This window comes from Leptonotus elevatus, chromosome 5 (assembly GCF_054856555.1).
Source record: "Leptonotus elevatus isolate MCC_2025b chromosome 5, RoL_Lele_1.0, whole genome shotgun sequence".
Lineage (NCBI taxonomy): Eukaryota > Metazoa > Chordata > Actinopteri > Syngnathiformes > Syngnathidae > Leptonotus > Leptonotus elevatus.
The window spans coordinates 3,016,343-3,040,325 of record NC_141243.1 but is presented as its reverse complement, the minus strand read 5'-3'; the positions used below and the strand labels follow the sequence as shown (position 1 = coordinate 3,040,325).

General features: G+C 37.5%; 1 protein-coding gene across 2 annotated transcripts; it reads right to left on the bottom strand.

Annotated features, from left to right (window-relative positions):
• Positions 1-128: 128 nt before the first annotated feature.
• LOC147173338 (phospholipid-transporting ATPase ID-like) lies at positions 129-22,221 on the bottom strand. Of its 2 annotated transcripts, XM_086075101.1 has the most exons (28): positions 22,042-22,221; positions 15,985-16,087; positions 15,843-15,901; positions 15,320-15,433; positions 14,497-14,595; positions 13,842-13,903; positions 13,206-13,278; positions 12,939-13,009; positions 12,778-12,860; positions 12,555-12,713; positions 12,378-12,466; positions 11,868-12,061; positions 10,745-10,953; positions 10,612-10,655; positions 9,429-9,594; positions 9,166-9,354; positions 8,753-8,868; positions 7,944-8,108; positions 7,758-7,869; positions 6,545-6,650; positions 6,313-6,454; positions 5,878-6,061; positions 5,555-5,778; positions 4,794-4,877; positions 4,429-4,674; positions 4,207-4,345; positions 2,845-2,975; positions 129-2,141 (listed from the first exon to the last, which is right to left on the bottom strand). In XM_086075101.1, the coding sequence occupies exons 2-28, from the start codon at positions 16,025-16,027 to the stop codon at positions 1,812-1,814; spliced, it is 3,633 nt and encodes a 1,210-aa protein (XP_085931227.1). In that variant the 5' UTR covers positions 16,028-16,087; positions 22,042-22,221; the 3' UTR covers positions 129-1,811. The 2 variants fall into 2 exon arrangements, with proteins under 2 accessions (XP_085931227.1, XP_085931228.1); XM_086075102.1 differs by lacking the exon at positions 22,042-22,221 and having other exon boundaries at positions 12,939-12,986; positions 15,850-15,901; positions 15,985-16,079.
• Between the last annotated feature and the right edge of the window lie 1,762 nt (positions 22,222-23,983).

Here is a 23,983-nt window from a genome sequence, read left to right as displayed (position 1 = left end):
AAAAATACTATATGTTGTTATTATATAGCATGGCTATGCGTGATCATTTGTTACTACATTTGCTTCTTCAATAACTTAAATGTACATTAGCTATAGTTTGAAAGGATTATAGCACCATCTGCCCTCCAGAAAGTCTAATTTCACTTTATTAAAATGACAAAATATGATAAAACACATTTTATTCTTATTCATTTATTATCATTATATTGCAATTCCTGGTATAAAAAAACATACAAACATTTTTTTTAATCCCTCAGAGTCCACAGTAATGCACATATAAAATGATCAAACATTAATGATAGTTGAAGGCACAGATAAATAATACAAAAGTGGTATAAAAGCAGTATTTTATGACTATTGCATATTTCATTGTTGGGTATGTCTGTGAAGAATATGTTATAGTTAGTACATGCATTTTGCATTGTTGCTTCATGCTGATTTTTTAGTATAAGCGAGAATAGCAAATTGATGATTAGTATCAATTAATCGATCAATTAATTGTGTCTACGAGCAATGCAAGGAAATGTAGTAGTGTGCTACTTAGAGACAACCAGATGTGGCGCTGCCGAGTCGCTGTTAACTAATTTGTTGATAAAGAAGAAGTTCACATATTACTTTTGTAAAGATGTAATAAAAAAAAAATTGTAAACTCATAATATATTCATGATGATTTTGTCATTGTATGAACTTTAGTTATTATAAAAAAAAAAAAAAGTATGGCTTTTCTTCTCTAAAATTGGGATTTTATCCTCTTGGTTTATTTGCCAATGACTGATTTTTGGGATCTGGAAATATTACAACAAATTTTTTTACAAATGTAAAATGGCAACCTTACAAAGTTAATTTGAATGTATTTCTTGCAAAATTATGACCCCCCCTCCCCCGCGCATAATATTAAATCTTTATTTTTGCACATTTATGGATCTTTTCCACAATATTATTTATGTTTTGGTAAACGTCTGACTTTCTTCACAAAAAATTCAGACATTTTGTTACTGTAAAATCACAATTTCATTACGGTAAAATTTAAACGTAATTCTTGTAAAATTACAACTTTTTTCTTGTAATATTACTACTTAATTTTGGTATATAATACGAAATAAATTGCTTATGCTTTATTTTCAAATGTCCATTCCTAAAGCTGTTTTCAAAGTCATCACTTCAGGTGCAAACCATGAAAGTATTACTAAATAAAATTCCCTTTTTCGTGGTCACAAAAAATACAATAAAAATTTTTGACCATTCATCAACAGATGAGATATGAGCCATAATGACGACGGGTTTCAAAACGTTACGATCTAAAATGGGCAGGTGCCGCGTGGTTTCAAAATTGTGATCACATGACCACAAAGTCCTCCATTTAATTTTGGTGTGTCTTCTTCACCAGTAACGTACGTATGCATAAACAACATATATGTAGAAAAGTACAAAACGCTTTTAAGGCAACATGGCTTTGCTCTTTTTATCCCCCGTAAGCAGACCTGGGGAAACTTTTCAGTTACACTTAGCGACACGAAATTTGGTAGGCCTATCTATCATGGGTAGACCCGCAAAAAAAAGTCTCAATAACTCAGCCATTTGGTTTTGGAGCTTAGCAGGAAAGATTGGTGACTTGCTGCAAAACACCAAACTCTTGAGCAAATGTCTTGTGTGTGTAGGTTCCCCACCCCTGCCATTAACAATTTGCACTCCCAGGGTTCAAAAAGTTTGTAAACATGAAGACACCTTGTCCTCTTCAAATATTCCTGTTTCCTTTCCCACAAACAAGATCCCTTAGTCCTAAATGTCTTATCTTTGGTGCTCACAAGTGGTCAAAGAGCGGCGTCGCTGATGGTCCTGTACATCTGCAGCGAGGTCACCTCCACATCCTGGGCCTTGACGTACTGCGCGCGCCTGGTCGGGCTGTACCCGGCTGAGCGGCCCATGGGGCTGAAGCCTGCGGTGTTGCGCCCCATGTGGGCGAAACCCGAGGAGCGAGGCGGGGCGGGGCGCCGCAGGAAGGGGCCCGACATCACCAGGTCGCCGTAGCCCTGCGCGTGTGAGAAAGCGTAGCCGGAACGGCGGGAGCTGGTGCGGCGGATTCTGGCTCGGTGAGGAAGTGGGGGAGGTGACGCTTTGGCCTGGCGGACCTTGAACATGACCTGGGAAGAATGTTTGACATGTTAATAACTGGCTTCTGGGAAGTTTTCACATTTTTATCAATTAGAATAAGAGTTCCTCTTAGAAGAAAAAGACCGTTACCGGCGTGGGTTCTTGAGAGTTTTTTGTGTCTTATGTTTCATGTTGCTAAGTGAAATGTTTGGTCAAGATCTGACCTTGTAGAGTTCTGCCTAGCAACAAGTAGAAGTACAGTTTCTATAATACAAAAACAATTTTTTTGTTTATACAACAATTTTTTTTTTTTAACTAATTTATTTGACATGATTTTTTTTTGTCAACCAATTCCATACAACTTTATATTTTACGACAGCATATTAGGGCCACGTATGAACATATTTGTTAGAGGGCGTGGGCAATATTCAGAGAAAAAAACTCGCAAATTTGCGAGTTTATAAAGTGGCAAATTTGCGACTTTAAAAAGTGGCAAATTTGCGACTTTAAAAAGTGGCAGATTTGCGAGAAAAAAAAATACACAAGAAATACACGTAGCGTAGCTATAGTCTAATGTGAGGATTCGTTGTTGGTTAATGGGACACTGTTTATAAAAATGAAAAGGCAGGACGGCGACGTATTCATTCTTAATTTAAACTTTACTCATCATACACGGCAGCTAGAGCGACAACACTTCCTGATCCTCTATCAGCTGACTAACACTACCCAATCAGAAGCTACATTTTGTTTTACCTTGTCATTGATTGTGGGGCGGAGCAGGATGAACAAGAAGCGATATGTGACAACAGGAAGGATGCACAAAATGGAGGTGAGCACGATGGTCAACCAGACGTTGGGCTGGCTCAGGGAGTTCCTCGCTGTGCCTGAACAGATTGGACACAACACATTCATTTACACATATTACACAAGGTTCGCCATGTTAAAGTTGAGTCATGATTCAAACAGTATCATGGAATATTATACGATATTTGTATGATATTTTTTTAATTTCACCAAGAAATTTAGAAGTGGCCGTGTCAATAAATTTTGCCGGTCCGTCATTCGTCAGCGGCCGGGCATCATCGGTCCGTCTCATTATTTCAAACTGCAATCGTCAGTCCATCATTGTTATTTTAACCAGGCTTTTGTTGTCGCTAAATTACACTTTGTCCCTCTTAAAATTACAGTTCATCACTGCTATTTTAGGACCGACAGATCTTCTTCTTCTCTTTCTTCACAGACTATTGACTATGTCACAACCTTTTGCAGCACAAGCAGTGTATCTACTCCGATAAAGAACCACCCCACGAATCGTGAAAAATAAAACAAAGATATTACATAATATTTACAATAAGTGTATTTTTTTTTGGTTTCTTGATTTTATTAAAGAGCTAAATAATTTTTTTAAAATACTATAAAATTGTGTGATGTAACATCACACATTATGAAATATTTGTGGGGGCGTTTCTCAACTACCAAATTTGACAAGATTTTGATAAGATAATTTTCCTCCATATATCTAAATATTAAAAATATGTATTTAAATTTGTGCTTATACTGAACATTATATTTGACAGATCATTATTAGATACATATTGTTTTGAAATATATATATATATATTTTTTTTTATTGTTTTAGTTTTTATTTAAAAGTATGAAAAATAAAACAAAGATATTACATAATATTTACAATAAGTGTTTTTTTTTGGTTTCTTGATCTTATTAAAGAGCTAAATAATAATAAAAAAATATGATAAAATTGTGTGATGTAACATTACACATTATGAAATATTTGTATCTTATTTTTATAAACCAAATTTGATGGGATTTTGATAAGATTTTTTTTCCATATCATCTATATATTAAAAATATGCATTTACATTTGTGTTTATATTGAACATTATATTTGACAGATCATTATTAAATACATACATAATTTCTGTTTTAATTTTTGTTGTTACTTTATCTATTTATTTATTTATTTATTTTTAAGTAATATATTTTTTTTAACTTATATGGACGGTAATCGCTCAAAAACAATCCCGATTGACATAACAAACCAAAAAATGTAAACCAAGTTCGACTCCTTGGAGGAGGTAACCATTCTCGGCGTACCTACGAAGGGGAAGGCTGAGGGCAGCACGAGGAATAGACCGTTGCTGTACATGGTGAAGGTGACGACAAAGTACATGACCAGGCTGCCCACAACAAAGATGGTGTTCACTGCTGTCCAGTAGGACATTTCCAAGCCCAGCTATGCACGCACAAGTAGAAGAAGTACAAAGAGTAAGAAGTGCAATTGCCTAAAGAAAGAGTCTCAAAACGGAAAGACGATACCTGGATGGTGACAGCAAACAGCAGGCAGGTCTGCGTGAGGACGGCGAAGGACTGGTAGTCGGCCACATCCCGGCCGTCGGCGCGCGCTGCCTGACTGACGGCGGCGTACGGGATGAAGAAGAGCACCAGGGAGCTGTAGCAGCTGTGCAAGGCGCACTTGAAGAAGGCCGTCTTGCTGAAGTATAGGTTGAGTTGACCCGGTACATACAGCTGAGGGTGCTGGAAGCTCCATGCGTCGTTCACGTCCTTTATTCACCAAGCGGAAGGCAATTTCAGTCAATTTGTGAGTGGTAGCTCGATTTACGGATGCGGCCCAAACGATTAATCTGCCGACCAATTAAATCAGTCAATATTAAGTATTTTACCTGATCAAAGAGGCTCATTCCCAGCACAGGTAACGCTGTGTACACCAGATTATACAGCGTTATGAACAATTCATCATACACCGTCTGGAAGGGAAAAGTCAAATGTCAATAAAATAAAATGGAAGACAATATGAAATTACAAAAAAACAACAATCTAATAATACATTACATTGCATTTTTTTAAATACTCAAAAACCAGGAAAAATAATGAAAGCAAAAGGCACAATCAAATTTAAAAAATGTAAATTACTTATCAAATTATTAATAATTAAAATTAAAGGTAAATGAAAGAATACAGTAAGTAAAAATATATTGAATAAAAAAATACAAAAAAATACATTAACAAAATTAAACCAGCCAAATACTAATGAGAAAAGCACATTAAATAAAAAATGCAATTGAAAAAAAAGGTTAAAAAATACATTATACTAAAATGACTAAAACATTTAAATGATAAAGCATACAAGCAAGAAAAGCAAATTGGTAATAAAAACATACAATTAAAACGACAAAAGTGCATTCAAATTACAACTCAAAGAATATTAAATTTAAAAAGGTAACTAACCAATATATTACATTTTTTAAAATTACAACGAAAAATTATAACTTCATCAAAACTTCAAAATTCACAAAAATTAACAAGTGAAGTGATTAAAGAAAGCAATCCGGTTCCAAGGTAAAGTAGATTAAAAGCTTAGAGTTAAATGAGCCACCACTCTGGTGGATTACGTTTGAAACCAATCCACCGCCCTCGGTCTCACCTGTGCGGAGAAGCCACAGAAGAAGGCGTACCAGAAGTGGACAAAGGTAAAGGTGAAGTTCTTGTAGAAGAAGTAGCGTAGAAACTTGCACATGCGTAAGTAGGACCAGCGGCCGTGCACCAGCAGGAGGCGCTGCAGGAAGCGAAACTGAGCAAAGGAGTAGTCGCTGGACAGCACCGCCTGCATTCCCTCCTGGCCCGAGATGCCCACGCCGATATGCGCCACTGGGAGGCAACACACACAACAAGTTACTCCTACTTTTGTCCAAAATAAAAAAAATTAATCACAAGGCAGATAAAAGAAAACTTTCCAATTCACTTTACCTTTGATCATGCTGACGTCATTGGCGCCGTCGCCGATGGCCAGCGTGACTGCGCGCTTGTACGTCTTGACCAGCTGCACCACCTGTGCTTTCTGCAGGGGCGTGACGCGGCAGCAGATCACCGCCTTGCACATGCAGGCCGTGCGCAGGAAGTCCCGCTCCATGCTACGGTCCAACGCGTATGCCTGCACAACAAAAAACACCGATGTAATTCTCGACTCGGGCCGATGCTAACATTTTAGCGTTGTGGCTAACTGCATTGTTTTTAACTAGTTGAAAGTTGAAACCATGAAACAAGTTGTCAGAAGAATGTGCTCGACATTGGGTACGTTCAGAAAAGCAATTTTTTTTACATTTATCCAATGAGGTTAACTTAGCCGACAACAGGCTTAGCAACATGCTAATAAAAAAAGGCGCAAAAGTGTATAGGGTGTACCAGACTGTGTCCGTTGATGACTAGGCCATACTCGCCGTTCACCGCTTCATCCGCAATGGCCTCCACACTTTTACCCAGAGTCCTCTCCGGCAAAAAAGCACAATCCTCAGTGGCACCCGGTTTCATGGATGTGCGTGCGTTCCTGCCACACAAAAAAATCATACATTGTTTCAAAGAAAGCAACAATAAAAAAATAGTACCAAAAAAATTAATAAAAATCAGCGATAGCTACCTGAGCTCTTGCCTGACGTCCTCCGGCGAATTGCCAGAAATGACAAAGACGTCGTTCATCTCCTCGCGTAGCAAGTTGCATGAGTAGCCAATGTTTTCCGCTGTTTCTGCAATATAAACAATACCAGTATTTGTTGTGATAAAATTAAAATGATTGCTCAAGTATTCAAGGAAGTAATTAAAGTGGTAAATAACTGCAAAACATACTGTCTTTTTACACATGCACGGTAATTTAAAACATGGCAAAACATGCTAAGCTATTAAAGGTTTTAAAGGTTTAATGACCTCAGACTTATGTACTACATATACATGTATCTATAAATATTCGAAAACATTTATCTAAAATCTAAATAATAATTATCAATAAAGCAAAAAATAATAGAAAAAAGTAAAATAAATAATAACACGATATTACAATACAACAAATACAAAACCATAATTGAATGAATCAATCAATACAAATTAAAATATATATATATATATATCAACTAAAGATGTAATGGAAAAAACATAAATATATAATTAAAAAGTTAAAATAAAACAAAATAAATAAAAATAATAATTTGGGGGAGGGTAATTAAATAATAAAATTATTTAAAAAACATAAATAAATCATATAACAAAATCATTTTAAAATACAAAACAAGATATTTTAATAATGAAATGAATCAAAATAAAAAATAATACACTTAATTTAACTTAACAAACAGTATTAAAAACTAAATACCATCCGCAGACTCACGGTGGCCTATAATGACACCTTTAGGCTACTGTTGAGGGTGCGCAGAGGGTACAGTGCAAGCCAGTTGTTTGTCAATGCTCACATTCCTACCTGTGAGGCACTGCAGACATTTGGTATTTAAATTTATGCAGCTGCTGGATGAGTCAAACAACTCAATTATGCAGACTTCGACAAATTCTCAATTGTGCAAATGTAGGTACACATCTGCTTTGAGGAAGCATTGGATGGAGAGACTCTTAATTAAGATGACCTGATTGTTTTAAAATTGTTGTCCCTTTCTATGGACCCTATTTGTGTCTGCAATAAATAAATAATTGAAATAAATAAATAAAATGCTTATCAAAATAAAATCTACGCTCCTTGGACCTTGTACAGTATTTCTTTTTCCTTGTGAGTGTTTGTCTTGTTTTTTTTATCTCACACTCTATATATTATATTTAATATATACTAAATATAAATTAAAAGTTGATACCTTGCTTGTCGCCAGTAAGAACCCAGAATTTGATGTCAGCTTTGGACAGCTGCTCGATAGTCTGCGGTACTCCGTCCTGCAGCTTGTCCTCTATAGCCGTCGCTCCTAGCAACTGGACACACATGGACAACAGATGACTGGATTGCATTCAACGCCACGTTCAAGAATTGCGTCCCGATGGCCTACCAGCATGTCTGTCTCAATCTCCTCGAATAGTTGCTCCAGTTTCCACTCACGCTCGTCCAGTGCCGTGCTGGCCTCGTGGTGGCGCTGTTGCCACCGGAGGAAAAAGTCCTCGTCCAGGTCTTTGTAGGCCAGCGCCAGGGTCCGCAGGCCTTCCCCTGCAAACTCCTGCAAGGGAACACACAAAAGTCATTCAACACTGAACATTACTATGGAGGACCAAAACTGCCAAGATTAAAAATAAATACATGACTAAAAATGAAAATAAAAACGGTTATAAAAATATAATTCAAAAATTTAAATAAAAAAATTAATATAGATGGGAATAGAATCAACAAAATATATATATCCATAAATAAATAAATAAACGTAAAAATAAATATGAAAATAAACAACATGTTTCAAAAAATAAATGTCGAGATAAATACAAAAATAAATATATAAATTGAATGAAATATCAATCAATAAAAAAAAAAGAAGCTCTGCTCTCATATTTATTTATTTCATGCTGCACACGCTGTGTCAGGACAAAATGTTATTCAAAGGAGGGGGCGGGCCTAAGCATGTCTTGGGTTGGATTTTTTATTTTTGAATCTCTTTTTTTGTTTTTGTATTTATTTTTACTTTTATTCATATATATATGAATAAACATATAACAGGTATATATATTGTTGTTTTTATTTCCATTTATATATATTTTTTTTAATTCTATTTTTTATATCTGTTTTTATTTTCACTTTCAGTCATTTATTTTTTAATTTTGGCAGTTTTGGTCCTCCATACTTTACGTTAGGCACTGGGACTGCACTGACGTTGAGATGCTCCATGGTGACGTCCATCAGTTTGGCGCAGGAGTGGTGAAGCCTCTCGTAGATGATGGTATCCGCTCCTTTGCAGTACAGCGACAGCTTACCCTCGGGGTTCCGAACTGGTTGGAATTTCAAGGAGACAACAGTGAATTTAAGTGAGATTGCACAGCAGGGATTCAATAGTAAAATTAATATGTTTATGTAAAAGTGGCTAATAAGTCTTTGAACTACTGCCTTCCCTCACATATTCCTGTATGAAATATAGATATTTATCATATATGGTATTGTTGTTTACGGTAACAGTCTTCCTGAGACATCACAAAAGTGTGTTTTCCTGAACAGTTTGCATTCAGGCCAAAAGGCTGCAAATCATGTACCTGTAAGTAATTTTTTTGTAGCCTATTGAAGTTGTTTACCAATAACAGACATCCTCTTGCGGACATTGTTGAAATCCAGGATGGCCAAGAGTTCGTAAGTGCGCTGTTCCCCCATTTCCACAATGGAGACGCTGTCGGGTGTCCGCGAGCGGAAGACAAAGCCGAAGTTCCTGGCGGCTGTGACCAGAGCGCCCTCATCAGGAGACTGGGCCTGGTACGAGAGCTCGCCTGCAAGAAGTTATTTGATTAGATTTTTTTTAAAGCAGTAAATTAACCACTCCTGTCTCATGAAGTGACATCACCTTCTTTCTTTTCCTCCGCCATGACGGTGTGGCAGAGGGCGAGCAGTCGGAAGAAGGCGTGCACTTCGGGGGTCTCCAGCTTGACGGCTTCCACCAGGGCGTGATCGTGGAAGGTGAAGCGGGGGTCAGCCAGCGGGTTGAAGGAAAAATTCACTGTCTCAGTGTGCTGCTCAGAGATATGGCAAGTATGAGCGAGACAGTGGAGCTTTTTTTCTCTTCATATTACCTATCAATATCTTTTACACACAGTATTTTTAAAAAAAAAGTATTGTAATTATATGAGTGTTTCAAGAAAATAAAAACACTTGAAATATTAAAATTATGATGCAGTTCCATAATATCATTTGAAGGAGGAAAAGATCTTATTTCCAAATTTGTTGAAATTACACATTATTTCGCAAATATATACAATTGGTCAGTCCTCATGTTGGTCTGCTATTTTTTTTTTTACAAGTTACTGACCTATCTAAAGTGTTTAAAATGGTTCGCTTTGTTTGACAAAACCATGTTAATGTCTAAACAAACATGCTGTGGAAATGGAACAGCTTTGGAAATGTGACGATACTGACGCCCATGATATGTTTGTTTTAATTCTTTGTTTTTGTTACTCATATAAATACAGTTGATATAAAAAAAAAACACTCCCACGTTTAAATACCAAGTTTTTCTGATATAAAAAAATTGACCAAAAAAAATCATTTTATATAACGTTTTCCACCATTAATGTGACCAGTCCAACTGTTTAAAAGTTTGACGGGAAATAATCAACTAATATAACAACTATTTTCAGATTTAACCAATCACATTCCAACTCCTGTAAAAGAGTTAGTCAGCACAAAACTTCCACCATTTCAAGGCCCTTTTGTTTAACTCTAAATAATTTTCAGGTGTTCTAGTAGGCTTTCCAGGATATTTTTTTGCTTTCTAGCAAAAGCCTGGAGATTTAAATATAAGTTTATATAAAAATTAGGAGTATCAGCTGATTTTTTTTCTTTAATCGTAATTAATCACATGACTTCAAAAGTTAACACAATTATTCGCAAATTTTGTATCTGTTTTAAATGTACAATAAAAAAAAAATCAAAGTTTTCATACTCTTGTTAACATAAAAGTGGGAAAAAAAGTTAACCTAATATAAATACGGCTGAATCTTTTAGTCATTGATACAGTAATTCAAACTCACCTCATTAATTTCAAGTCTCTGGCCCATGTAGTCAAAAACATCGCCTGAGAAGAGACACCAGCGCACCACTTGTGTGAATGTCACTACTTAACCCACATGGGCTTTATATAATCAACGGATCTATTTTCCTCACCGTACGTCTTGCCGTTGATGGAGCACTTGTTGAAGGTCATGATGTTTTGTGTCAGCGTGCCCGTCTTATCACTGAACACATACTTGATTTGGCCCAGCTCCTCATTAAGTGTGGTGGTGCGTGCCTCGGCGGGGGTGTCGCTGCGAGAGTGGTACATCTTCCGGTCCCAGTCGATGTAGAAGCTGTTTCCCAGGCGGATGAACTCCACACTAGGGAAAACAGATGAAGGGATGATTTGAATGGGCTAAAATGCAAGGAATGCATTTTAGAAGCTACTTTCAAGAGATTGTAATGTAAATGATTGTTCACCCCAAAATATTTTTACCTCTTCATATCTCACTTTTCATTTTTACAGCGTGAATAAGGACATTTTCTTGGAACGAAAAGACATTTTTTGTGTTAGGACGTGTAGTCAAACATGAGATACACAATCTGTAAAGCAGATAACATCAAAGAGGAAGACAAAATTGAAAATATATTTTTTCTTATTTTATTTTTTTATGCTATAGCATACAGAAGGCAGCCTCTAAACTGAAGAGAAAGCACTTTTTTTCCTGATGAAAGAAGAGAGTAGACTACTATTTATTTTGGTAAGTTCCATGTTTTTATAGCAATAGAACACAATATTCCGTAGGCGTTGCAAAATCAGTCAAAATCCAGTAAAACAGCCGGGAGCGAAGGGGGTTGCTTCAATGAAAATGGCTGGGAGTGAATGAATGAGTACTCTTAGGGTAAGGTATTTTCTGCATTTTCTGCTATTCTTATGCCACTTGAATGAGACAGTGATTCTAAAGCTTTTCAAGAATATGTAAATCGGAGGGGGGAGAAAAAAGTTAATTTTTTGTGATGTACTTTCTGCTGGCAATTTCTATGGGACATACTTAACCCATTTTTAACAGTATTTTTTTCAATTAATTAAAAATAACTTCAAGTCAAGTCACATTTATTTATTTATATGTATCTATATAGCCTTTATTCACAAATATATTATTATTATTATTTTTATTATTATTATTATTATTATTATTATCAAAGGGCTTCAACCAGTTATGTAAAAAAAAGAAGAAAAAAAACAACATAAAAAAGATTAAGAGTCCCGTAAACATAGCCGCTTTGTCTTCACCTGACATAGAGCGAAATGGGCACCACTGTGTTGAGGATGATGACATAGGACCAGAAAGTCAGAAAGGAGGAGAAAGCGGCATCGTGGCCATTCTGCCTGGGCAGGAAGGCGGTGAACGCAGAGCCCTCGCCCAGCTCCCAGAAGTAGTTCCCGATGGCAAGGATGGTACACATGAACGCCAGGAAGCCAAAGATCTGCGCACAGGAACATTGAGGAAGGTGTGAAAACTGCTTCTAGGGTGCATTGGGAGGGGTGGTGTTACAACAAAAGATTCTCCAACTGTGGTATATGTGATGCTGGCCTGCTATATCAGGCTGTGTCAACTGTCAGGGAAGTTAAAAGGGTTGAATGTCTCAAAGGGTTTGGAAAAAGCTGATGTAAGACAGAGATTAACCAAACGGTGTTGTGCGCAAATGCCCGAGGGTCAACATTTGCGGATCATTTTGAGGATTTGTCGTAAAATCAGTTCATTGCTGCTGTTGCAGGCTAAAGTTACACAAAAATGCTCACGCAGAGTACAAGGACGTTCATCAGACGATCCACGCTGGTCCTCTTGAAAGTGCTTTTGCCGCAATTCTGCATCAGCTTGGTTTCAGGGCCTGCAATAAAAACAAGCACAAAAAAAAAAAAAGCTGACTTGAAGTGAGATGATGATGTCATTCTTTCCAACAAGAAGCGTCCCGCCACCTCCAAAGAGCACCAGCCCGAAGCACCACTCGGTGTTCCTCAGGGTGCACCCTCGCAACAGGATCTTTTCGTTGTCCAGAGCATACTTCTGCCCTGCATAGGCCAGCGTCCCTGTGAAGCGGTCCAGCCGGTTGTTGGGGGGTTCGCAGAGGACTTCACCTTTGTGACACATGCAAGAGGTTAGAGATGAATTCCAATGATCTTACCATTTTGTTGGTCCTACCATTAAAGTCTGCCAGCTTTCTGACATCATCGCCAAGGTCCCCGGTCACCGGCAGGGCCTGGCGCACCTTCAAGTTGGTCTCACTTTAGGAAGAGGAGAGAAAAGTTCGGCCTTAACGACAATGACGGGTTGTGGACCAGACCACCAGGACCCAGCCTTACCCATCCAGCTCTGCTGTCTCGATATAGACTAAGTTGAGTGGTTCACTGCTGGACAACAAGAGGAGGTCGGCCTGAGAGACAGTTGGAGTGACATTATAACCACTAAAAAAACATTCCTATCCTTGTTAGCTTAGCTGGCTAAAATTGGGTAACAACATAGCTTTATCCAGACCACCCTTAAATGGTGGCATTTTGCTCCTAAAATTTGATTCAGTGCAATTTTTTTATTTTTTTTTATTTACTTAGACATGTAAATCAAAGCCTCACCGTGACAAACTGGTTGTTTTCCAGCTTGATGATGTCTCCCACTTGCACGTCCATCCACTTCTCGTTGCGCAATCTGGTGGGAGGAAACAGGATGTTAGGCTTGATAGCAAAACAAATGCAGTGTTTGTATTTCAGGAAATAAACCCAGCCCAAATATGGGCGTTGAGTAGCGGTATTGCCGACTGGAAGTTTCCGGAGTGTTTCCTGCTGTAACTTGGTTGGACAGATTAATAATCATTGGCTCACTTAGCCAGTGACTTTGCTTGACCTCATTACACATTATGCTAACTGGTACATCTTCTGTAACTAGTAACTAGGACAGTTAATTTAGAAGTATGACAACTAGCTGCCTAAACAGACTGAAGCGCTAACAGTGTTAGCTTAGCTGGCTAAGCTCGCTAGCCGCACCAAGCCTGCGTTCATAGCATAATGTTAGTTAGTATTTTGGTTACCGAACTACTGACTAATCGTCATGTGGGGCAATGGAGCACTCTACACCGAATTCTGCCTAGCAACAAATGGAAATTTGAATAGTCCCGCCCCCTCAAAATATATTAAAAGTCCTACGTGGACGCAGGAATGTCACTGTTGTTATTAAATCCTGTTGAGCTGTAAATAAATGCAAACAATACTTACTTTCCATCGATGAGGACTTGAACCTTTCTGTTGTTGACGTGATTGTCACTTCGATGGCGATTCTAGAAGCAAACGCATGATAAAATGTTAGATAATTTACCCGTCTTTCCGCATTCTAACCTATTAGTCCTTGATTCTCTGTAGACCTCAACTAATGTTTAACATGACATCAGCTAATTTAGAGTTTGGTTCGTTGTTTCTCGTCTTACTTATTAGCGCTTGTGAACCATTTGACAGCAAAAGGTCATGAGTGCGTCTCGCAAGGGAAGCGGTTGAATTTCCTTAACAGCGTGACATATTTGCTCGTCACAAAAAAAGGGAAACGAGCAGTTTTTTGAGAAATCGGGGGTGATGCAACTGGCAGTTTATAGGAAATGTAGTCAGCTCCCACACGGAGCCACTGATATTACAAGTTTCATCCATATCATGCGTCAAATATAGTTTTCTGATCTACTCAGAATTTTTGTATTTATTGTAATGATTATTTTGTCAGTCAATAACAATCAAATTTTTTTATTTTATTATTACCTATTCTTCTTAGTATTATCGATTCTATTACTCCAATATCAATATTTTTTATTTTATTTGTTTTGTTTACTTATTAAAGTCAAGTGAAGAATGTGATGCGACAGGTAAAGGTTGGCGAAGCACTTACGATGTCATCAGTGGCATCCTTGGCGGCCGTTACGGACAACACCAGCACCAGAGGCACCACGGTGGTGAACCAGGACAGCGACGAAATCTCAGGAATCACCTGATGGAAAACAGAGAAAGTTAATTACCACAGCTAAAAACACTGCAAAGTGGCATACGACAAATAAGTGTTAAGAACCTTACAAAAAAATCAACACGTATAATATGATAATTACGATATTGTGGGGGGGTTGGCAATATAAAGTAGTAGACGATACTGTATCAAAACCTACGATATGGTAAAAAAAAAAAAAAAAAAGCTCATATTGGGGGGAAAAACACAATATTGTGTTTTTGTACCAAAAGTAATGTTTTTTAATCGAAATTTTGGAAAATATTTGCTGGTATGACTGATTAACAGGAGTAATAACCGCCGCAGTGGCCAAAACATCCCTAATTAAAATTAAACTGCACTAATAAAATAACCACCAGAAGGTGCTAGAACTGCACAAATGGAATACATCTCAACTTTAACAGATGTGCGACGATATCGTGGCAATTTTAATAACGCTAATATCGTTACATGCCTACAATCAAATATTATCTGCTAAGAAAATAAGTCTACTACAACCTGGAAAAATGGATGTCATCAAGCATGCATACGTTTGAGACGTGAAAAAAATATCCAGTTAAAGGCTCTGGTGGCTGGAATATATCCCACCACGTCTTGGTGGGGCTTTTCCACACCGCCACAACGAGGCGCTCTAAAGCGGTCACGTTAGCCAGAAGCCCCGATCCACACATGTCAAAATGGACTGTTTATGAGAAAGGAGCTCCCGGCATACCTGGAGCACCAGCAGGAACAGAAAGTAGGCATTAGCAATCCTCTGGAACTGCTCAAAGAGGTTGAGAGGTAGGAAGGTGAAGAAGTTGTACTTGGAGGTCTTGATGGCGTTTGTCTGGTGGGGAGAAGGTACACGGATTTATTTTCTATTGAGCACGTTGGCTGTTATCAGGAATAACTGGCGAGAGAGGTTATATACGACAATGTCGCCACACAAACAAGCATGCTGTGGACTATTTCTAGTCATATTTATTTCTAATGCACAAAAACGTATTTCTCCAAGCTGTTTTATGTGTGTAGAAGCCTATAGCAAATGTTTAACTAGCGTGGAGGCTCAGAGGCAGTGGGAGTGAACCCCACAAGGTCCAGGTGGTTGCGATCAGCAGCTGCACTGGACTGCCAACACAAAGTACACAAACTAGGGCTCACACTTCGCTTTGGAGGGGGGGGGGGGGGGGAGAAAGCCAAATAAAAAGCAAAACACACTTGTTGCTGCTTGTTGGAACAGAAAGATTAACACTCACGGCATACTTAAAGGAAAGATTGTATTCCCGGTCGTTGGCCCTGAGCGTCCTCTCCAGTTCTGACAGCAAAGCAAAAAAATCATTAATGACAATGTTTTTTTTTTCTTTCCATCTGTTCATAACAAAGTCTCCTCAAGCTTGCCTCGCTCTTTCTTCCTGGCACAGCTGAGGCCAAAGAACGACATCTTCTCTTCCTCTCTTCGCTATCTGTCCATCATCATCGTCATCGTGCTCATAGTCATTGCCTGTGAAGAAGCGTCAATGTTAACATTAGCAACAGCAGTTCTGAGATGTCCTGAAGTTGCCCAGGAGATCAAACCTGCACACAAAAGAGGCTTCATACATCTTTTATACCATCCACAGTTGGAGTTTAAAGTCAAATTGAACAAAAATCAAAGAGATTTACACATTAATACCCAACTTTGTCTTCCGTTAGCTTAATGCTAATACACATGCAAAAAAAATAATTGACAGGCTTATGGCTTTCGTCTCAACTTTATTTAAAAAGCACTTCAAAAACATTTAGATTCTTTACATTCTAATTGATTATATTACTATACGTTTTAGAATGTGATATGCTGCCTGGTAATCATCAGAGTTTGTGCGCATGTGTGTGCGTGTGCGTAAGACAAGCACACAGGAACATGCTGAGCAAACACGTCCACATGGAATGTAATTAAGAAACCGTTAAGGAGCAAGGAGGAAGTAAAGCCTGCACGTTTGCTTCTTGCGATTTTAAGCTCGCTGTGTGTGCGCTGCGCTGCGTTTCCCATCACACGGTTTAGTAGAATCAAATTTGGGGTCGGAAACATTTGCATCCGGCACTTGTGGCTTAGATTGACACGAAATCCAGCATGCATGGTTATCATGACAGGATGCGCAAAAATCAAAAACCACGCGAAACGCACACATACTCAAGTCATGTTGTGGGATTTTTTTTTTTCATTTTCCGAGGTCATATCGCAACAAACTCTTTAGGACTTTACTCATTCGTCATCAAATTTGAACCAATTGCTCGACAGATGGGCGCCGCTTCATTTATTAGGAAAGTTGTGAGTTATGATCATTGCAGCACGCAGCAAAGTTTGATGATGGTTCGCCACTGGACACAAAGTGAGACAAATTATTTTCATTTGGGCCCAAATGTATCCAATTGACAATGTTTTTTTGTTTTTGTTTTTAATTCATGAAGGTATCATTTTCAGTGCAATGGTTAGGTTACATCACATAATTACGTCAACGTCACAACATGTTCAAAAGCCTGCATAGAAACCTCGTGCTGTGTTCAAGTGCCAAATTATTCTTGTAAAAATGTGATGATGATTCACAAGCCGTTTTTTGGGGGGCTGCCACCCTACGAGCGTTTGGTCATCAGGGCGATGTCAGCGTAGGCGCTATAAATACACGCCACATGTGTTAGTCCAGGAATGTGCCTTTTGACGGGAACTCCACACACATTTGATGACACGTGGCGGGCCTGACGGTGTGTTTGGGTCCTTTAACAGAACACACTCAAATCTGCCCTACAAACTCCCAAGACAAACAGTCCATTGTTCTCTCACTATACTAACCGCCCAGTTTATTTTCCCGAGTGACGCAAGGGTGATCCACGCTGCCCGACAGGAAGAAGACTTATAAACTTTACTCAGTACACCATCATAAAGGCGGGGGACGTACGCGAGCGACACTGACAAATGATGCAGTATTTTTTTTCTCCCGTGGTTTATTTTACATGCTTTTTTTGTTACGTTTAATCAATTACTGCATCAGTTTTGGTCAGTTTGTTCATCGCTTCCTCATTAAGTGGAATGTTAAGTAGGGTCGTTAATTTGTTTGCTAAATTGTTCTTCAGTTAGTTAAACAGACAGACAGACGGACGGACGGACGGTTAGTTAGTTAGTTAGTCTCCTGGTAGCTTTATTGGTCGGTTTGTTCATTTGTTATTTAAATCATTCTTTTGCCAAATTAGCTAGTTAGTCCAATAATCATCCGTTAGATGTCCGTGGGTTAGCTTTTAAATTACTTTGTCGCTCAGTAGGCAGGTTACTAAATTAGTTTATTCAGTCAGTTAGTTAATCCATTCATCATTCAGTATTACTTTTGGCTGGTTAGTTAGTTAGTTAGTCAGTCTTCAGGTAACTCAATTGGTCGGTTAGTTCATTTGTTAATTAAATCATTATTTTGCCGAGTTAGCTAGTTAGACCAATAATCATCCGGCAGATGTTGGTGGGTTAGCTTTTAAGGTACTTTGTTGATCAGTAGGCAGGTTATTAAATGTGTTTATTCAGTCAGTTAGTTCATTCATTCAGCACTCAGTATTAGTTAGTTATTATGTTATTTATGGGTATTGTGTTGAGATATATTAGAATTGTCGGAAGTTAAATGTGTTAATTTGGTTAGTTACAATAGGTAGCTAATTTCTTCAATGTCTGATAGATCAGTCTGTAGTTTAGATCGTTCATTTGGTTCTTTAGTTATTTATAAATGATGTAGTCTTAGTAAAATGTATAGTTTATTTGGTTATTGTTAGTTCGTCCTTTGAAAAATTTGGATATTTGAACATTTAATGAGCAAACAAGAAAGAAAGAAAAGCTGTAAGACAGATGTGATTGGTGATGCCGGTGCAAAGGTAACAATATCCCAGTGTCACATTCACCTGTGACTGGCTGAAGGGTTCAGAGGTCACACGACATGAATGGCTGTCTTGTCCAACGAATTCATCTCTGGTTTCTATGCTCAACATTGCGTCCATTGTCAGCAAATAGTGCTCACTTTACCACCTTGTGTGTGAATGCACGTGTATGCATAAACCGGTACTGTATATGGACTTTTGTGTATTCGGCTTTTAAAATCAAAAGAGACCATTTACGGTGGTCCCAGAAATAATCCAAGCAAAGTCATGTTCAAAGGAACACAAATATTTTTTGAATGTCATTTTTTCAGTTAGCTTGTTCATAGTTGGTTGCGATTTCACACATTTACTTTCAGTTTTGGGACCTATGAGAACAGAGGAAAAAATACATGTAGACAGTATGATGTGTTCAATTTCAAATAATGTTTTGTTTTACTTTTGTTAACAGTTAAGCCTTGATGGAAGTCTGACATTGTATTTATGTTTATCACCTTTTTTTGTGGGGTGGATGGGTTGATGATGTTCTGTATGAAAAATGTTTTTTTTTTGAAAAAGAAACATTTCCTGTTTTGACAAGATTGTTGATGTGAACTGAGCCTTCCTTTGATGACTCATCTTGAATTAAGAGAAAATGACCATGCCTGTAGTATTCTTCCATTAAACAATGGTCTACTGTGAGAGATAAGGCAGCAACTGGATTTCCTCTGTTGTGTCTAACAGCAAACCGTGTGAGAAGGCCTCCATCGGGAGGGGGAAAAAAAAGTTCCTTTTTTGCGCAGGAGAAAGTTTTTGCTTCCAGGAAAAGTCTCTTTCAATTAAACAAACTCCCGCACTGGATTTTGAGGAATGCTCCAGAATCTTCCCAGGGTTACTTTTGTACCGCGCCCTTTATCAGCAGCTCCTTGTTTTATCAAAGCCGCAAGCTAATAATAACAACAAGTCACCAAACATGGCGTCTGTGAATCATTCCACCTGCTTACTACCAGTTCTGCCAAGAAATAAAGATTTCAAGCACGTCTGCTTCAGCTTTGAGCCCGCATCTGGAAAATGCAATTTTGCCATGCTGCATTCTTGTTTGTTGAATTAATCAGCATAAAGCATACAGTTTGGACTCTCCACAAACTGTTTTGTCTCCTTCAAAGAAAATGTAGGGAATTCGACAACCTAATGTCCATTTTTGTAAACAAAAGACGAAGCTAGACGGTCACAGTATAAACTTTGAGGACTATTTAGAGCAGGGAAACCCAAACATGTTCTACTGAGGGACTCATATAGACAAAAGGAAGGAAATTGGTGGCTACTTTACATTGCGTTTATAAAACATACTAAAACACATTCAATCTGCTGAGAGTCAACATACGCCGAGCAATTTAGCAGTTGAAGACAAATTAACAGTTTTAACACATTTAATGTTGATGTAAAATCAAAGTTAGTCTTAGTACACGATATGTATTTTTGCACTTTTTGACTGACGTCAAAACGACAATGGCAACTCTCGTCCGGAAACTCGGGTGCGCTGATAAGGAAACACGGACAAATGAGCTCTGAATAATTCACCTGACCCCTCGGGCCTCCTCTCATCTTACCCGATTAAACCCCCTGACCTTTTAATTGACCTCCGTGGATGAATAATCACATTCATTGATTGATTGGATATCAAATGAACAAGCTTTATAAAGCTTTTAAAGTCCACGGCTGGCATTTAAGATAAGGCTACGTTAAACAGTATCACGTTATTTAGGACGGAATTATTGACAACTTTTTTCCAAAAATGAAGTTTAATGACTTCTACCACGGATTGTGTCTTTTAATTGCTTCAGTGAGATAGCAGACTTATACCAAAACTATTTAACCCATTTCCTAACCAATTTTAAGTCCATATTTTTTCTGTCTTTCCTGTTTTTTTTTTTGCTTCTGGTAGCTAGCCAAACTACATTAAATCTACCTAGTCAATTTATAATTTAATTTGTTATAGCAATGAAGATAATGTTGAGGCTTGAATTAACCGAATGTACATATTCTTGTAAAAATCGAAGACAAATTATGTTTTTTGAAAAATCAAAGACAATTTTAAGTCTTCAATGAATTTTGAATACATTTGATCAACATTTCAGATAATTTGACAAGCATAATGTACATGCTTTTGTAACACTGAACACTTTTTATGTCTTCTATGAACCCAACATTCAAGTTTTTTTCATCACTGAAGGAAATTTAAGATTCTTCAACGAATATTACATCCTGTACATGTTCTCAAACCCAACAAAGTAAACACAATTTAGAGTATTCAACTCACTGTCAACAACACATATTTTGGTAAAGATTAATGGCAGATTTGAGTCGTTGATGAGTTCCCGTTGACGCTCGGCTAGCTCGTAAACATATAGTCATGTTTCCTGTAAAGGGCAACCTCAGTTTCCTCAAAACGATTATTTGACAACACGTTATCACAAATTCAAGCACTTCCAATGTCCCAACTTAACACGAGCACCGTACAAATGTGTTAAAAACACATTAATACTGTACAAAACTGTACAATTGCCACTGGAATTCTCATTTTGCCAACCATATTAGTCACTAATAGTAAAGCAAATCTTATTTTCGACAAAATTGTCAATCTATATTGAATGTACAGTAACCCTAATTAGCTTATCTTTTTGTCCCACAATTTGGCTGTTTTTAATGCTGGCTTCAGCAACTTTTGTACAGTATTGTACACTGTCAAGATTTTGATTCTCTTTTTTTTTCTGTTAAAATGTGGACTCCGTTTCCTCAAAAAGATCAGTTTACAATATGTTGACACACATTCCAGTACTTTTACCACAATTTTCTTTCTTTCTTTTCTCTCATACAGATGTTGTCAATTGCATTAATCATGTGCAGCACTGAACTACCCAAATGACAACCACACACACACACACCAAACAATTAGGTTTGTGTGTGTAGTGTATGCATAAATGTAATCATGTTTATATACTCTACATGTAGAGTATAGTTATTTGGGGGAATACGTGTAGAAGATTATGCACATCATGCATATTATACTGTACAGTATATTAGCATGCATGTATTAATTCGGACTGCACTTCTTGATGGATATCTGAGGTTAATGATTATAGAGCATAAATTAAGTTTGAACTTCTTACTCCTTCTCGAACAGTGTTTCAGTATAGGATATTCGTATAGCGAATCCTCCATTTGTTTGGTTTTTAATACGTCATGTTCAAAAAAGTTCAATTTAAAACACTTATTTTGAGAAAAATAAAATTGAATAGAAGCCTAATTAGCTTAGCTTTTAGCCTACAACTAGAACATATTGTTACTCCAGTGGCCACCGAGACTGTGGTTTAATACTGTACCCTATCAAAATGGTGACTTTACTGTAAGTCAAATAAAACTAAATACGTTAAAAAAAAAAAAAAAACACCCCAGCACTTTAAACTGTGGCTAAAAATGTTACCGTTTTTACCGTTAAAAGAAAAGAGAAGCTCAGTGAGGCCATGCAACTTCTTTCTTTCTCACAACTTCACTAACTAAACAAGAGTCCAAAAATAAACCTCCGCTCACCGGGAACGAGGGGCGACCTCGAGTCCAGAGCCGAGGAGGCAGCGCTGTTCCTGGGGATGAAAGAACCTCCTCACGTTCGGAGGTAGCACAACGACAGAATAATGTCTTCCTTACTGATACACTCCTTCGTCCACCAGACCACATCCCTCCCTCTTCTCCACAAGTTAAGACCTCCTCTGTTTCCTCTCTGAATCCCCCCCTCTCCGAAACGGTCCAATTCAGTGAAGTCTCGCGAGGTTTCCTCTCGGTGATGATTAATTAGAATGATTAGCCCAACAGTTGTTTTCTTTTATAGATTAAAAAAGCAATTCCTAATTGATTTAAAAAATATATTTTTTTTTTATCAAACATGCAGTCTAATGAGATCAAATATGCAGTATACAAAAGAAATATGCTTAAGCAAACTATCTGGTGGGTAGTTAAATCAGACAGGACTACAATACAGTACAACTTTGTTTTTATTTTGAAATAAAAATGAAAATCCTGTGGTGGAGCACCTTGCTCTTCAACTGAAACAAAAATGTGACATACACATATATATATGATTATTGTTTTTATTTTTTCCTAATTTCATAATAATAGGCCTATGAGAAATCACATTTGTAAAGATTTGTTTAAAATTCCAACTCTTGTCTTATTTACAACCATTTGACCGTGTATGTATGTATGTATGTATGTATGTATGTATGTATGTATGTATGTATGTATGTATGTATGTATGTATGTATGTATGGTGGATGTATGTATGTATGGATGGATGGATGGATGGATGGATGGATGGAAACAGGTGACAGACACAAGCTTAGTGCTGTCAGCTAAGTATTTTTTATTTTTTAATTGGTAATAATTATTTCCGTTGATTATGATTAGCAAATAGGTTGAATTAACAAATGAATCACACCCGCAATAATTTCATGTTAATTTTTAAAGCAAGTTTTTACAGTATACATATCCTTTATAGAACACACACACACACAGCGGCTTGTTTTGTAATGTCAAAATATTATATAAACTTACCTAAAAATCGTGTTATTTGGATTGTAAAACGATTTCAATTCCCCCAAAAAAAGTATAACAAGGCCCTTATGGTGTGACATGATACAGGGGCTGTTAAAACTAAGATTACATTTGGCTCCATCTAGTGGTCAGAAGGGGAATTAAGGACGAGGTGTAAACACAGCATGAAAGACGCGCTCGGCGCATATTGTGCTGGTAGTATTTCCTCTGGTGTCCAAGTGCAAGGCGCCACAATGTTCAGAAAATACTTGTGCGCCCGCACACATTTACTTGCCTCATATTAACTGTACATGGTTGTCTGCTGCACTCTGTTAGTTTCCTTTTTGCGGCATCGCTCTGCAGAACAGTTTTGACACACATAATAATAAGCAAGATGGAATGTGAATTTCGATAAGATGCAAATAATGAAGATCACAGTAAACAATGCACCATGATTTAAAAGTGAGTATGTAACATGACCACAAGAGGGAACTGTGACCTAGTTTAAAATATTTGGCCATCACTGAACCTGCACTCAACTGCCCTTCCGCTTTCTGCAATTTCTGCTATTGTGTTTCGGGTTTGTTAAATTGAATACAAACTATCAATCAAAACTGTGAAGTCATTTAGCGCTTTCAAACAGCCGCAGCTGTCACAAAGCACTTACAGAACACATTACAAAACATTTAACCCTTCAATAACAATAACATATAATAAAATCATAACTCACCAACCAAACTTTTTTTCCGTTCCTACAAACGCCTTGATGTTGGAAGTGGGTAGAGACGAAAGAGGAAAAAAGTTTGTTGATAATGGCCTAAAATTACTTTTAATATGGCGATTTAATGAATATATTTTTTTTTTAAATACATAAAAAATGCAGTTGACAATTGAATTTCCAAAGGAAGTGCGACATTTATGGGAAAAAATGGATATCTTAAAAAAT

What these genes read in the sequence shown, in the direction of transcription:
- LOC147173338 (XM_086075101.1), bottom strand. Translation starts at nt 16,027, where the DNA reads ATGTCGTTCTTTGGCCTCAGCTGTGCCAGGAAGAAAGAGCGAG. An exon ending in AAAGCTGGCAGACTTTAATG is followed by an intron (nt 12,714 to 12,777) that starts GTAGGACCAACA and finishes TGTGTCACAAAG; the next exon opens with GTGAAGTCCTCTGCGAACCC. An exon ending in CTCAGCCTTCCCCTTCGTAG is followed by an intron (nt 2,976 to 4,206) that starts GTACGCCGAGAA and finishes CAATCTGTTCAG; the next exon opens with GCACAGCGAGGAACTCCCTG.